Source organism: Jatropha curcas, chromosome 11 (genome assembly GCF_041381405.1).
Source record: "Jatropha curcas cultivar XTBG-Jc1 chromosome 11, XTBG_Jcur_1.0, whole genome shotgun sequence".
NCBI classification, from domain to species: domain Eukaryota; kingdom Viridiplantae; phylum Streptophyta; class Magnoliopsida; order Malpighiales; family Euphorbiaceae; genus Jatropha; species Jatropha curcas.
The window spans coordinates 651,419-664,313 of NC_143161.1; the positions used below are offsets into that span (position 1 = coordinate 651,419).

The following is a 12,895-nucleotide window of genomic DNA, read 5'->3' on the forward strand; positions in this document are numbered from 1 at the left end:
AAAAAAGATTTAGAAATAATGTCCAAAGTCCAAAGGCCGTTGCTGAGCCCAAACAAGGATTTTGGGCCTTTTTGGGCCTCGTTGGTAAAATGAATGTTGCCTTTCAGAAAAAAAAACAAAACAACAATCGCTGGTTCGGCAAGCGGACGCTGTGGTCATGATTTCTTTGTCTACCGTACCGGCCCCCAACCTCCGTCCAACCCCGCTACTCTCTTCCCTTTCCCAACCTAAGCTTAATCCTCCTAACGCCAACTATATCCGCTTATCCAACCAAGTCCCTCCCGAAACAGACTCCGAGCCTCAGCCTCAGCCTCAGCCTCGGAAGCTGAAGGGCAGCTCTCAGCTCAACCGTTGGTCTAGGGCTCGAGCAATCCGGTCTGGCCGTAAATTGGACCTTCCGGGTCTGCGGACCCGAGTGGCGCAGCTTAATCCTCCTGCACAACAATCCAGAGAAGGCGAATTGAAGGAGACTAGTCCTGTTACAACAGGAAATAGAGATGATGAAGCCGCGGAGCTCACAACTGGGAAGTCCATTTATATGGTCTCTGACGGAACCGGATGGACCGCGGAGCACTCCGTTAACGCTGCCTTGGGGCAGTTCGATTACTGCTTGGTCGATCGTGGTTGTCCTGTAAACACCCACCTGTTTTCCGGGGTAATTATGATTTCTAGCCTTCCTTTCCCCTGTTTTTGTTGTCTTTTAGTTCTTAGCTTTCTTATTTGTTGAGATGCTATTAACGAATCCACTATTTTGTTTAGTTCTTAGAAATAACGCTGAATAATTAGTTGATATATTTGCATTTGTCAGATTGATGATGCAGAAAGGTTAATGGAGATTATAAAACAAGCTGCTAAAGAAGGTGCAATTGTAGTCTATACTCTTGCTGATCCATCCATGGCTGAATCAGCTAGACAAGCCTGCAAGTTATGGGGAATACCATCTACCGACATTCTGGGTCCAATAACAGAGGCAATAGCTTCTCATTTAGGCGTCTCGCCCTCTGGTCTTCCCCGTGGAGCTCCTGGGAGGCAGTTTCCCCTTTCTGATGAGTACTTTCGACGGATTGAAGCAATTGAATTCACCATCAAGCAAGATGATGGTGCCCTGCCGCAGAACTTGTACAAAGCTGACATTGTTCTTGCTGGTGTTTCTCGTACTGGAAAGACACCATTGTCTATTTATCTGGCACAGAAAGGATACAAAGTGGCAAATGTGCCTATTGTGATGGGTGTCGAATTGCCAAATGGCCTTTTTGAGGTTGACCCAGAGAAAGTTTTTGGTTTGACCATAAATCCTGTGGTTCTACACACCATTAGAAAAGCTAGAGCTAAGAGTCTTGGGTTCAGCCAAGATGTAAGAAGTAATTATTCTGAGATGGATCATGTGAGAGAAGAGTTGGAATTCGCTCGCAGGGTTTTTGCACAGAATCCTGTTTGGCCAGTGATTGGTAATACACTTATTTCAAATTTCAAGTATTGCCTTTGGATTATGTAGTTATATACTGCGAACTTTCTTAAATATTTAATATAGACATATGGAAAATTCCCATGTTTGGGGAACATAAGATAGATAGAAAAAGAAAAAGGGATAATCCAGATGCTTCATCATGGGTAAAGTGATATGCAAGTAATTGAATCTGATGCTCATACTGTTTCTTCTTTTGTCATGTGCAGAAGTGACAGGAAAAGCAATTGAAGAAACTGCAGCAGTTATATTAAGACTTCACCATGATCGGAAGCACAAATGTTCAATGCCACGAATCTCAAAACTTTACTAATATGGAAAGTCTTATTCTCAGCTCAAGCTTGAGTGGCTGAAACAGTATGACATGGAGGATGCATCAAGCTGGTAAACCTACTGCGGTTTATATGTTACTGTGAATATCATGACATACTAATACAATAGATTATTACTATAACCTTGCCATTCTCTACCTCTGCTGAATTTTTTTTTTTTTGGCCCGCAACCCAGCCCCCCCCCCCCCCCCCCCCCCCCCCCCCCCCCCCCCCCCGGGGTTTGGGTGGGTTGGGTTTCTTTTTTATCAATCAAATCTCATCATGCATGACTACTCAAATGCATGGTAATTTATTTTGAACTTTCATGTGCTGGATTCTCCTCCATTTATATGATTCAGAAAATTACAGGAGAAAAAATGATTTTGATTGAGGCAAATATTAGTTGCTGGCAGATTTGGATGTTGATTACTTCAAGTCTCTGCATGCTCACCAGAGTCTTATTTGAATATTAACTTAATTTTGTTTTCATTCCCTTTTCTCTATTATTCCATGCATGTGGTTGCTTAATTGTGCACGCTTGAGTTAGAGAGCGTGTTTACCTTTCTTGGAGGTGGTATCAGACATTCTCATGATTATGACAATACTTGTTCTCATCCCACTATATTATAATTCTTATGTCCAGCATGTTCAGTGCTAGCCAAAATGTCTTTTATTAGGCTTTCTTTAGTTGCAGGATAGTCTCACATCTTCTGGTAAAAAGGTTAGAGCTTGTGCTGGTGTAGCGCACACGAGCATGAGCGCATATGAAAATCTCATTATTGGAGCACTGTCTGCATCTTTGTTTCACTGACATGAAAACCATACAACAAAAGGGCCTATCTAAGTGGGACTGCCAACAGAACAAACAGAATTTTAAGGTATGGATAAGAATGTTTAAAAAATTAGAAGAGAGCAAAAGAAAGGACTCTCTGGTCCTTCACTCAGCTGTATAGGATTGCACAAACACATCTCATTTCCTCATCCATACATATAAAAAAGAAGATTCCTTCTTTTTGTCATAATGGATAGCTGCTTGTCTTCATCTCTAAGAGTTATTTAATAATTCCCTGCAAAAGTTGAGCACTCCTAAGTTGAAGTCATGGTAGTGGATGGTCGGTTAGCTTTTTGCCATTTCTAACTTTTCTCTGTTCTGAATATTTCCCTGAAATTCTCATTACATGAAGACTATTTTTCGAAGAAAGGGCCCTCACTGCCAATAAATTATGTTTATCTGAATTTCCATTAATCTGAATTTCTATCTCACATTCCCAGTATCAATCAAGAGCGGTGTCGTCTGCACTGAGCTTGCCCATGGAAAGAGTGAAGTATATCAGCAATATTGTTCCCATGCTTGATCTGTAACAGATTTGAAAGAAAGAACATAAAACACTTTTGCATATTTAAAACCATTATTTTATGATGTCTTGCAGGTTGAAAGGCATAAGAACTTACAGGGTGGCAAAAAAGAAAAGAATCCTTTTGGGATCAATCGCCCATGAAAATGGAGGACGCTTGAAACTGTTTCTCCTGCCGATGTATCTGCTTTCTGTAGAAGCATTCATATTGCCGGTAGTATTGATGGTGATCTGATGATGAACTTGTGGGCTACCGGAATAATCAGTGGTCCCAGCCGCTACCAGCAAGCTTTTTTCAGTCATGTTAGGCCCTACTCAAAAGCAATTCCAGATTAACTAGCATTATTATTTCACCATCTATTTTCCAATAATTCAATTGCACATGTCTTCGGTTAAAGTACACCATCAAAATGAATAATCCTTAAACTGTACTTTGCAATTCAGCAATTTGATCATTGTTTGTCCGGTGGTAGTAGTAGAATTTTGGTTTTGGTATCATAATTCATAAATAAACTAAGTCATCTGAAACAAGTTGGTAACTAACCTCCAACTAAAAAACACCAAGATGTCAACCTCCCCATCATAATAGGTGCCGCTCCAGAAATTGTTGGTAGGGAATAAAAGATTTTGGAATATAATCTATACGTGGCAAATATCAAGAATAAGAACATTGTTAATTTATTCACTATTGTTTGCTAGCGTCTTGCGTGTGCATCACTATCTCTTTCTCTTTCACACAGGATCCAAAGATCCATCAGGATAAAACAAATTGAACAATAAAAAATTTAAAAATGAAAATTCTTTGTCTAGAAATTTTCACAATTAAATTTGAAGAAAATGGCAATTTCAAGCCAAGAAAAAAAAAAGGGAAGGGAATTATAAAAAAGGAAGTCAAAAACTCCAGAATAATACCTTCAAAAACTCAAGAATAGTACCTTTAGGTAAGGAGGAAGCAACAACAGTGTCATTGTCTCTGTCATTAGGCGAACCATTAACCTTCTTTTCACTGCCTGTCCCGCCGCCGCCTGGGCTGCGCAACGACCCTTTTCTGGAAAGGCTTCTCTGCAACTATTTTTATTCATAAAAAATAATCATAGTTAAGTAAACTTATCAGAGAGACATTCGATTTTTACCACCGCAAAGTTGACATATTGAGAAAATAAAAGAATTGGAAGTAAAATTACTTTCATGACTAAATAGGAAATTTTTAAAAAACACATTTGAATGCACCAAAAAGAAAAATTATCCCAAAAGAAAAAAAAATTGAAATTTAAAGAGGAAACTTACTGTAATTCTTGAATTTGGGTTGATATCTTTAATATTGCTGCCACGGGAGAAGCTTTCCATGTCGATAACAAAGCTATCCGATTTCTCCGTTGTGTATTGAAATCCGTTTATGTGATCCAAAAAAGAAATTTTCTGGTTTCCTAAATTTTCGTCTAATCCACCAGCCTCATTGTGACAAGAAGTCAAATCCTAATTCAAAATTAAGAGAAAGAACGGTTACTTTCTTCTGTTCAAGAAAACAGTGATAAATGAATCAGACAAATATATTAATTGCAAATTAATAGAAGAAAAATAAACCCAGAAACCAGAAAGATGAACTCACCAACTTTGGAGTATCCGTCATTTCCAACACTTTCTAGGGGAAAAGAAAAGAAAAGAGGATTGGAAATAGAAGGACTCAAATGGAATACTTGATGTGGCAATCACTTTCCACCGCCTGATTGCAAGAAAAATAAGACCAACCTCATGAGTCAAAGCTCGATAGTTGAGATACATATAAACAATTCTAAAATAAAAAAGAAATTATAAAAAGAAAAAGAAAACGAACAAAGACTTATTCTTTCTTAGAACTGCTTCATTTCATTCATAAAAAAAAAAAAAAAAAAAAAAAAAAAAAAAAAAAAAAAAAAAGAAACCTTTACATATAACAGAGCTAGCCAAGATGGGTAATTCTCTTTCCAGTTGGTATTTGAATCTTTTTCAACAATCGTGGTGACGGTTTTTCTTGAAAGAAATGTTGTAGATGAACTGACTCTTAACTACTCTGTTTCTTGTCTTGTTGAGAAAGGGTGGAGGATTTCTTTTTTCTTTTTCTCTTATCTTGTAGGATAAGAAATCAAGAGTTGAGGAATTCAATTCTGTTCGAATGGGAACTCAAATCTAAGAAGGAAACTAGGAAAGTGAGGACAAGACCATGTTTCGGTTTGTATAAAGAAACAAAAAGGAAACTGAGGAATTGCAATTGGAAATGGAGAGGATGTCACCTGTGTATATATATTTGGTCATTATTATAATTATTTAAATTTTAAATACATAAATTATATAATTTTTTAAAAATATGTTTTGTACAGGGTCGAGATTATAAACCAGTCATCGTACTCAGACCCATGTTAAGGGTATCCCCTGATTTAAGATGAAGACAACTTGAGCCATTCTATAATATTCCAACACTATGTTTATTAAAACTGCCATAATTGTATAGAAGACAAGCTTGTACGTGCAATAATCTTTAAAATTATTATACTGATTAAAAATATAATTTTTTAAATTCGAATTTTTATAGTAGGATTAAAGATTTGTTTTGAAATAAAAATATGGAAAAAGCATTATTGAGGGGTTTTTTTGTTTCTTGAAAGAGAAGAGTACAATAGAGTATTTTGTTATTATATAGTAACTTTCATTGTTATCCGGATATTCCCAAGTCCGAATTGATTCGCTTTCTAATATTATAGTATCAAATTTTTTTATACTTCCAAAATTGAAAATTTTCTTCGATTTATATCTAAATATTATTTGCTGTTTTAATATTTGTTAACTGTTGATACATTAGATGTATATTAACTATTAGCTAGTATTCAATTAGCTGTAAAAAAAAAAAAAACAATAGGTATAACTGTAAAAAAAAAACTAATTAAAAGCTATCAAAACTATATTACCGTACTGTATAACTAATTGATATAAAGTTTTAACTTGATCAAAACGCTAAAAACTAGCTTGCCGAACATGATCCGTATCTATTTCACATACCTTAGAAGGTTGTAATAGAAATAACAAAATAGCAATTTCATTTATTTTTATTGGTTTAAATGGAAAATATATAATGCACTCAAAAATTACAAAAACCATAATAGTTTTCCTTATAATATAAAATTTCTATTTATAAATAACATTTATTTATTTATAAGTTGAAACCGTAATTGTGGTTAAGATATAGGAGTGACATGAAAGTTTTCTGCATAATTAGTTGGTAGAAGAATTAATTGTTCATTTTACATTTTAAATTTGAATCATTTGTTGAGGAGAAGAAGAAAAGAAAGTGCCAAAATCTAATTTTGTAACCTTGCAGCAACAGAAGAAACAGTTTGATGTTTATTTTTAATTTTAATGACAAAGACTTCCTTTCTTATATTAGCATTAATTCACGAACATAGATGTTTCATTGTCCACCTTACCTTAAAACCCATATCTGAAATCTAATGGTGGACCTAAAAATTTCATTTTGATAATAATCCATGGCAACATTATTTTGCTAGTTGCGTGTTAAACCTAAAATTATTTGGATAATACCTTATCAAACAAAAAAAAAAAAGGATAATACCCATCAAGCAAGTGTGACTAAACAGCAACTCCGATGCTGACAGTGACCAATAAATTATCCACATCTAGCTAGATTTATCCGTTTCAGTGTGCATGACTTGAATGATCAAACTGACTTTTTTTTTTCCTTCATATCTCAAAAGTTGAATAATACCTAGAGGTAATGACAAGTTCGTTTTGCATTAAAATAGTTATGCGTTAGGTTTCCTTAAACCTCCCGTGAACCCTATACTGCCAATATAATCACTTAGCTCCAAGCAAACACTACATTTCTACAGGGCTGGCATGGCCTGCAGTTACTGAAACCATTAAAAGAACTCCAATAAGGTACTGTATGAACTACTTGAATTGTAGAAAAAGGAAAACGGCTCTTCTATTCAGAAATGAAATGTTGTGAATGTTCCTGGAAATTCTTGCTTCCATTAGACCATTTGTTTCTATATGTATTAGGAATTCGAATCCCAATTCATGCATTTCTCGGATCGAGAAAGAAAAATAAGAGGATCAAACTAGTTTCTTTGATTCTATTACAAATTCGATAAATGTTGGTTGATCATATATTTATAAGCAAAAGAGAGCTGAATTATATGGGTTGCATATGACTTTGAAAGGGTCCCAACTCCCAAGTCTTAAACTTTAATTTTTCTGGTAAAGGTTTAGCTCCAACCTCCCCTTTTTTCCAGGCTGCACCCAATTAAGGTGCTCTTTTGTCTGCATTAGAATATATTGCTGCATGAATAATGTGCAGAGGATGATAATATATAGCAATATTGCATAATTTATGACAGCTTTTTATGCTTTTTTCACAATTCTCCATCACCAAGTATTGTCACAACAATATAGTATTAAACGTACACCAGTAATGTATATAGTATTTCTGTAATACAGAATGTATGTTCGAATGAAAAATAATATTAGAAATTATACCTAACTTTACCACTAAACATGATAGGATCAATGATTAATTATACATGGTGCGTCCATTTTCTTTTTCTTTTTCTTTTTTCCTTTTTTGATTTGCATTTAGGTGCTATATCTTGACCTACTTTCTACCAAGCAGATAATTAAATATTGAAATCAAATTATTTGAATAAAATTTACTTATTCCACGTACATTTCCAATTCTTTGTTATTGAGGAGTTTTGATGTGGAAAATTTGCAGACTTGAATCTGAGCATTATATAGCTTTGATCAGCGCTTGTCAAGCAAGCAATTCTGGCTTAATTATCTCTAGAGATAGATAGAGAATACGTTTGTGCATATCTGTTCTCCAATGAACGAAAAACAATTAATTAACTAAGTGAGATTACAGAAAACGTTGTATTTTGATTAATTAATTAAACAAAATAAAGCATCACAGCACATGCTTAACAACTTGTAGTATGAACAGCGGCTTCATTAACGGTTGTAAGAAACCCACATCATCATTTGACTCTAATGCAAGTTAGCTACTAATTCAGTTTTAATATCAGAATTCTTTAATAATTGGATAAAGAAAGTTCAGTGGTTAAAGAATGGCCCTCAGGCTCAGTCCATCATCTACAAGAATGGCCATTGCTTGTTCAATAAAGCTGATACTTGAAGATTTGTTAGTTACTGCAAGAACATATATAGTTAGTATTGAAATAGAGACAGGGTATAACGAGGATGGTTTTGTCGGTTGGAAATGAAAATTTGTGGATGTTTCTTCCAAGTTGCAGAACGTGATGGAAATTGACAACCTTTGCCCATTTGTCTCAGACCAAGAAATAGGAAAAAAACTCAGATAAAACAAACAATTATATTTCACAGGTTTCCTTGTCGATCGATAAAAATTTTGGCCATATTGACAAAATAACAATGAACAAATTGTAAATGCAAAGATCACTAGTTAATATTCTTTTTGTTATTGTTCAGTTGTGTCATTTTCAACCAGTCCCTTAGCTTTCTGTGAAAAGAGTACAAATAAACAAAATAAAATCGAAAATACACACTGGAGATGTGGCTCCGTCTCTCTCCTTACGTACTTTATCCCTACAGAGTTAGATATAGCTAACCAGAAACTCTTTTTTTCAAATATATATATATATATAAATACACAGTCTAAGTTATTATACAATTAAATAATCGAGATTCAGGTCTTTCATTACTGTTAGTATCCCTTTGAAAAAGGGTGCCTCGAGCAATTTAATTACTCGTGAATGATTTAATAATTCAATTTTATTCATATTTTTCTGTTTTATTTCACCATTACTGATCCATTACGTTATGTGATTACAGCCAAAAGTTGACTTTGAGCCTCTGGAAATAAAAGTCAAATGTATAATTAATATGGAAGTATCAAACTTTCTCAGCAAAATTACTTACTACATTTATTTTTCATATTATTTTATGTTTTTCTTTTATTACGCAGTGTATACGCACAAGTCTGGTGTAGTATTCAGATAACGTTTTTAACAAAAGTAATTTTAAAATTTAAATTCTTTATTTTATAGATAAAGTTTGTCTAGAGATGCCGTATTTGATTTAGTTTTTAATTCAAGAAAATCGAGCCATTGACCTCCTTTGCAAGGTTATTGTCATCCAATCAATGTTTCTTCCACATTGCGTGTGCATATGGAGCAGAAAATATGTATGGTGATAAGTACAACCGTTGCAATAATTTCTTTCAGTTTGTTTCTCTTGCACGTTAGAAAAATTTTCCTTGCGGCAGTTATACTTTTCATTTTACAAATTATAGTGTTTCTTTTATTGTTGATGCTGTCCTGAATGATCTGCGTCAATGAACTTAAAGGCTCAAGGGATTTAAAGGCGGTCAATGGAGGCCGCCTTCGCTCATTCTCTTTTGCCTTTTCACCTACCTAACAAAACGCAGATATGTAGACCAGGCCAAAAAGAATAGAATCCTCTAATTGTGCATGTGCAGCATCCTACTGCCTAATGCCTAAGCAACACTGGAAGTAAATATATTACTGCCATAGCGATGGCCTATGGTTGAACTTTTTTTAAAAAATGATTTTTCTCCATCTCTGACTTCGATTGGAGATTTCAACATTTAATACAATTTATATATATATATATATTATAATACTAGTCTTTTAGTAAATAGAACAATTCTTATTAGAGGTATAAATTTTATAATTCAAAGAACTGTCCAATTAGTAGATAATTTAGTTTTTTTTTTTAAAAAAAAAAAATTACAACGTATTAGCAAGCCATTAGTACCAAAACATCCATAGAAACAATTGTTAACGCTCGCAATGATATAGATAATATAATGTTATAAAAAACTAATCCATGATTAATCAAATACGAATATGTGGATGGCATGAAAGAGAAACTTTTCCTCTCATATGCGAACGACAAGAAAAAATTTATTTGTCGTTCATAAAGACTAAGGTAAGTTTTTCCTTATCGTATTTAGGCCTTGGTTCTCAATGGACCGACAGTTGCAACTTGCAAGTAGTTCCATTTTTGTCGCGAAATAAGCCCAAAGATGTCGAAGTCGGATACTGACTATTGAGATTTCGGCCTTTTTGTATAAGAGGCTTGTTTTAGTGATATAGTTGGGCCTTTTCTTGGATAATTTAAGGCCTCTTATGGGCTTCATTTGTCTATATGTTTCGGCCTTTCTTTCAATGTCCTAATACATATTTAAATCCACGGCTACGCAGCAGTGGTAGCTTTTCCTTGGTTCACTCAATTAATGAAAATGATTTGATGAAAATGATTGTTAAACTCGAAACCTCCTATCCTCGTATAACTAATAAGACCAATCAGATCACTCTCTAGTTGGCTAGGTTGAGTTTAATTAATTAGTCTAGAGCTAAGGGATAATGTTTGACGAGAACTAGTAAAATAGCTATCAACTATTTAAAACACATAGTATTATCGAACAAATCCAAAAATTAAACTATCTAAAAAGAGGAAGTTAATTTAAAATTTAACTATCAATATAAAATTTAACTATCAATAGCGATAATTCCTCCCATATATACTAAAAGAAGTGGAGAAATGATGATTTGGCGTCAATTAAATTCATTATATATTATAATTGTAAAAGTTACTAACACAAAATATATCATTCAGAGCATCCATTCCCATTGGACCTTCTGTTAGCAGCCAATTGGATTATTGAAGTGCTAATGAAAACATATATATCAGAATAAACAAACACTTTTGTTGAACAAACACATGTTATTTACTAGCAATGTCAACGTACACTCCTCCTCTTGTTGTTCTTAAACTAATTAATTAAATTTTTATTTTATTCTTTATTATATAGGTAGTTGAGTTGTTTTATCTTGCAACGTTATGCTTCGAAAGACTTATACTCTGCTGCGTGATTCATCAAGGCTTTAAAGTTTAAACAACAATTAATCTTATCATTATATATATAAAGAAAGGATCCATTATCCATCAATCATCCTCATTTCAAGTCAACAAATTATTCTAATATCAAATTGTTTCAATCAAATAATTGACAAAGCCAAATTATTACTTTCTTAAACCAATAACAGATCAGATGTTATGTACTGACAGCTTTCAATGAAATAGTCAGCCCGTCCAACCTACTATATAAGACTGCCCTTTCCCTCTAACTGCTTCTCACACCGCAATAGCTTTCTTACAAACATGGCTGCTTCCAAGGCATCTTCAGTTACTTTTCTTGGATTGATATGTGTGTTATTTGTCTTTAACGCAGCAAATGCGCAATTGAAAGTAGGGTTTTACTCTAAGACATGTCCACGAGCTGAGGCCATTGTTAAGGAAGTTATTGATCAAGTCATGTCAGTAGCTCCTTCCCTTTCAGGACCATTGTTGAGGATGCATTTTCATGATTGCTTTGTTAGGGTAAGTGTATTTTTGAAAAAATGTAATATAAAACATTTTTTTCCCTATATATATGGGTAATTTAATTCTGTGCACGTATAGGGTTGTGATGGCTCAGTGCTATTGGACGCTACTAAAGGTCAGCAAGCTGAAAAGGATGGAATTCCAAATCAAACCCTTCGAGGATATGAAATTATTGACAGAGTCAAGTCTGCATTGGAAAAGGAGTGTCCTGGAATAGTTTCATGCGCAGACATTGTTGCTATTGTGGCCAGGGATGTAACTTTTGCGGTAATTATTTTTTATGCAAGCGTATTTAAGTTTTCCTTCCATTTAATTGCATAATATAGAAAAAAAAAAATCAAAAGGAAGATAATAATTAATTTTAATCAAAGAAAATTGATATTAATCTCAGACCAAGGGACCATACTGGCAAGTTGAAACCGGACGAAGAGATGGAAGGGTGTCCATTGCAGCTGAAACCTTAACAAACCTGATACCTCCTAATGCAAACATTACTACATTAATAGCAAGATTTCAAGCTAAGGGTCTAAACCTAAAAGATTTAGTGGTGCTATCAGGTATATAACTTTCTTTGGTTGTGCTGCGATAAATTCATGTCTCCGCCTGGAAAAAGCGGATTATAACGCTGATGACTTGTTTTATGCAGGTGGGCACACTATTGGAACTTCTCATTGCTCTTCGTTCAATTCCAGGCTTTACAACTTCACTGGAAGAGGAATAAACAATGACTTTGACCCGACATTAGACCCATATTACGTAAAACAATTGAAAATCAAGTGCAAGCCAGGAGATCAAAATTCTCTTGTAGAAATGGATCCAGGAAGCGTTAGGACATTTGATGATGACTATTACACACTTGTTGTTGGGTCCCGGCAATAAGATTACGAGAAAAATAACACAGCGGAAAAATAAAAATATGACACAGATATTTACGTGGTTCACCCTTTAACTGTTAGGGCTACGTCCACGGGACAAAAACCGAATAATTCTTCCACTATTAAAAATAGTAGGCTTACAAAGAGAGTAATACAAAATAGTGGCACTCACACAGTGTTTCCCAAATTATCCTCACTATTCTCTCGACCCGAGTTTTAGAACCCAATTCTAAAACTCAAATTCTCTCAAAAAAAACTCTCTTCGCTCTTTTGGTCTGTGTGTTATGAAGCGTTGTGCCATCTCCTATTTATAGGAGGGATGGACGCGGGATTAGGAGAGGTGGACGCGTTAATTACGCGTCCACCGAAAAACGGATCACCTACCAAGAAGAAAATTCTTATTTCCTTATTTCCATTTTCAACTACGTGTGGGTCCTACCACGTTTTCTT

General features: G+C 34.5%; 3 protein-coding genes across 8 annotated transcripts in view; 2 read left to right on the forward strand and 1 right to left on the reverse strand.

The window, feature by feature from the left end:
- Positions 1-104: 104 nt before the first annotated feature.
- Positions 105-3,595, forward strand: LOC105649393 (pyruvate, phosphate dikinase regulatory protein 1, chloroplastic). 5 transcript variants are annotated; one of them, XR_016318865.1, is made up of 4 exons: positions 105-655; positions 809-1,448; positions 1,675-2,654; positions 3,207-3,595. XR_016318865.1 is itself a non-coding variant. In XM_037640597.2 (3 exons), exons 1-3 carry the CDS (start codon positions 158-160, stop codon positions 1,776-1,778), a joined length of 1,242 nt encoding a protein of 413 aa, XP_037496525.1. In that variant the 5' UTR covers positions 105-157; the 3' UTR covers positions 1,779-3,595. The 5 variants fall into 5 exon arrangements, 1 of the variants encoding a protein (XP_037496525.1); XR_016318866.1 differs by having other exon boundaries at positions 1,675-1,849; positions 2,465-3,595; XR_005178659.2 differs by having other exon boundaries at positions 1,675-1,849; positions 2,471-3,595.
- On the reverse strand, positions 2,670-5,385 carry LOC105649391 (uncharacterized). Of its 2 annotated transcripts, none has more exons than XM_012236024.4 (6): positions 5,060-5,385; positions 4,741-4,854; positions 4,419-4,607; positions 4,067-4,199; positions 3,229-3,442; positions 2,670-3,132 (listed from the first exon to the last, which is right to left on the reverse strand). In XM_012236024.4, the coding sequence occupies exons 2-6, from the start codon at positions 4,759-4,761 to the stop codon at positions 3,051-3,053; spliced, it is 639 nt and encodes a 212-aa protein (XP_012091414.1). In that variant the 5' UTR covers positions 4,762-4,854; positions 5,060-5,385; the 3' UTR covers positions 2,670-3,050. The 2 variants fall into 2 exon arrangements, with proteins under 2 accessions (XP_012091414.1, XP_012091413.1); XM_012236023.4 differs by having other exon boundaries at positions 5,054-5,385.
- Positions 5,386-11,348: 5,963 nt separating this feature from the next.
- The window catches only part of LOC105649394 (peroxidase 27), a 7,346-nt gene continuing 5,799 nt past the window's right edge, over positions 11,349-12,895 (forward strand). Inside the window, exons 1-4 of the mRNA XM_037640608.1 lie at positions 11,349-11,567; positions 11,649-11,837; positions 11,962-12,127; positions 12,217-12,442. Coding sequence (XP_037496536.1) covers positions 11,349-11,567; positions 11,649-11,837; positions 11,962-12,127; positions 12,217-12,442 — 800 coding nt within the window. The remainder of the gene's footprint in view (positions 11,568-11,648; positions 11,838-11,961; positions 12,128-12,216; positions 12,443-12,895) is intronic.

Bases quoted from the DNA above. Each gene is read 5' to 3' on its own strand.
- LOC105649393 (XM_037640597.2), top strand. From the start codon at position 158: ATGATTTCTTTGTCTACCGTACCGGCCCCCAACCTCCGTCCAACCCCG. The intron at 656-808 runs GTAATTATGATT...TGCATTTGTCAG, and splicing joins ACACCCACCTGTTTTCCGGG to ATTGATGATGCAGAAAGGTT. The intron at 1,449-1,674 runs GTAATACACTTA...TGTCATGTGCAG, and splicing joins TCCTGTTTGGCCAGTGATTG to AAGTGACAGGAAAAGCAATT.
- LOC105649391 (XM_012236024.4), bottom strand. From the start codon at position 4,761: ATGACGGATACTCCAAAGTTG. The intron at 4,608-4,740 runs GTGAGTTCATCT...ATTTTGAATTAG, and splicing joins TGACGGATACTCCAAAGTTG to GATTTGACTTCTTGTCACAA. The intron at 3,133-3,228 runs GTAAGTTCTTAT...AATCTGTTACAG, and splicing joins CTTTTCTTTTTTGCCACCCT to ATCAAGCATGGGAACAATAT.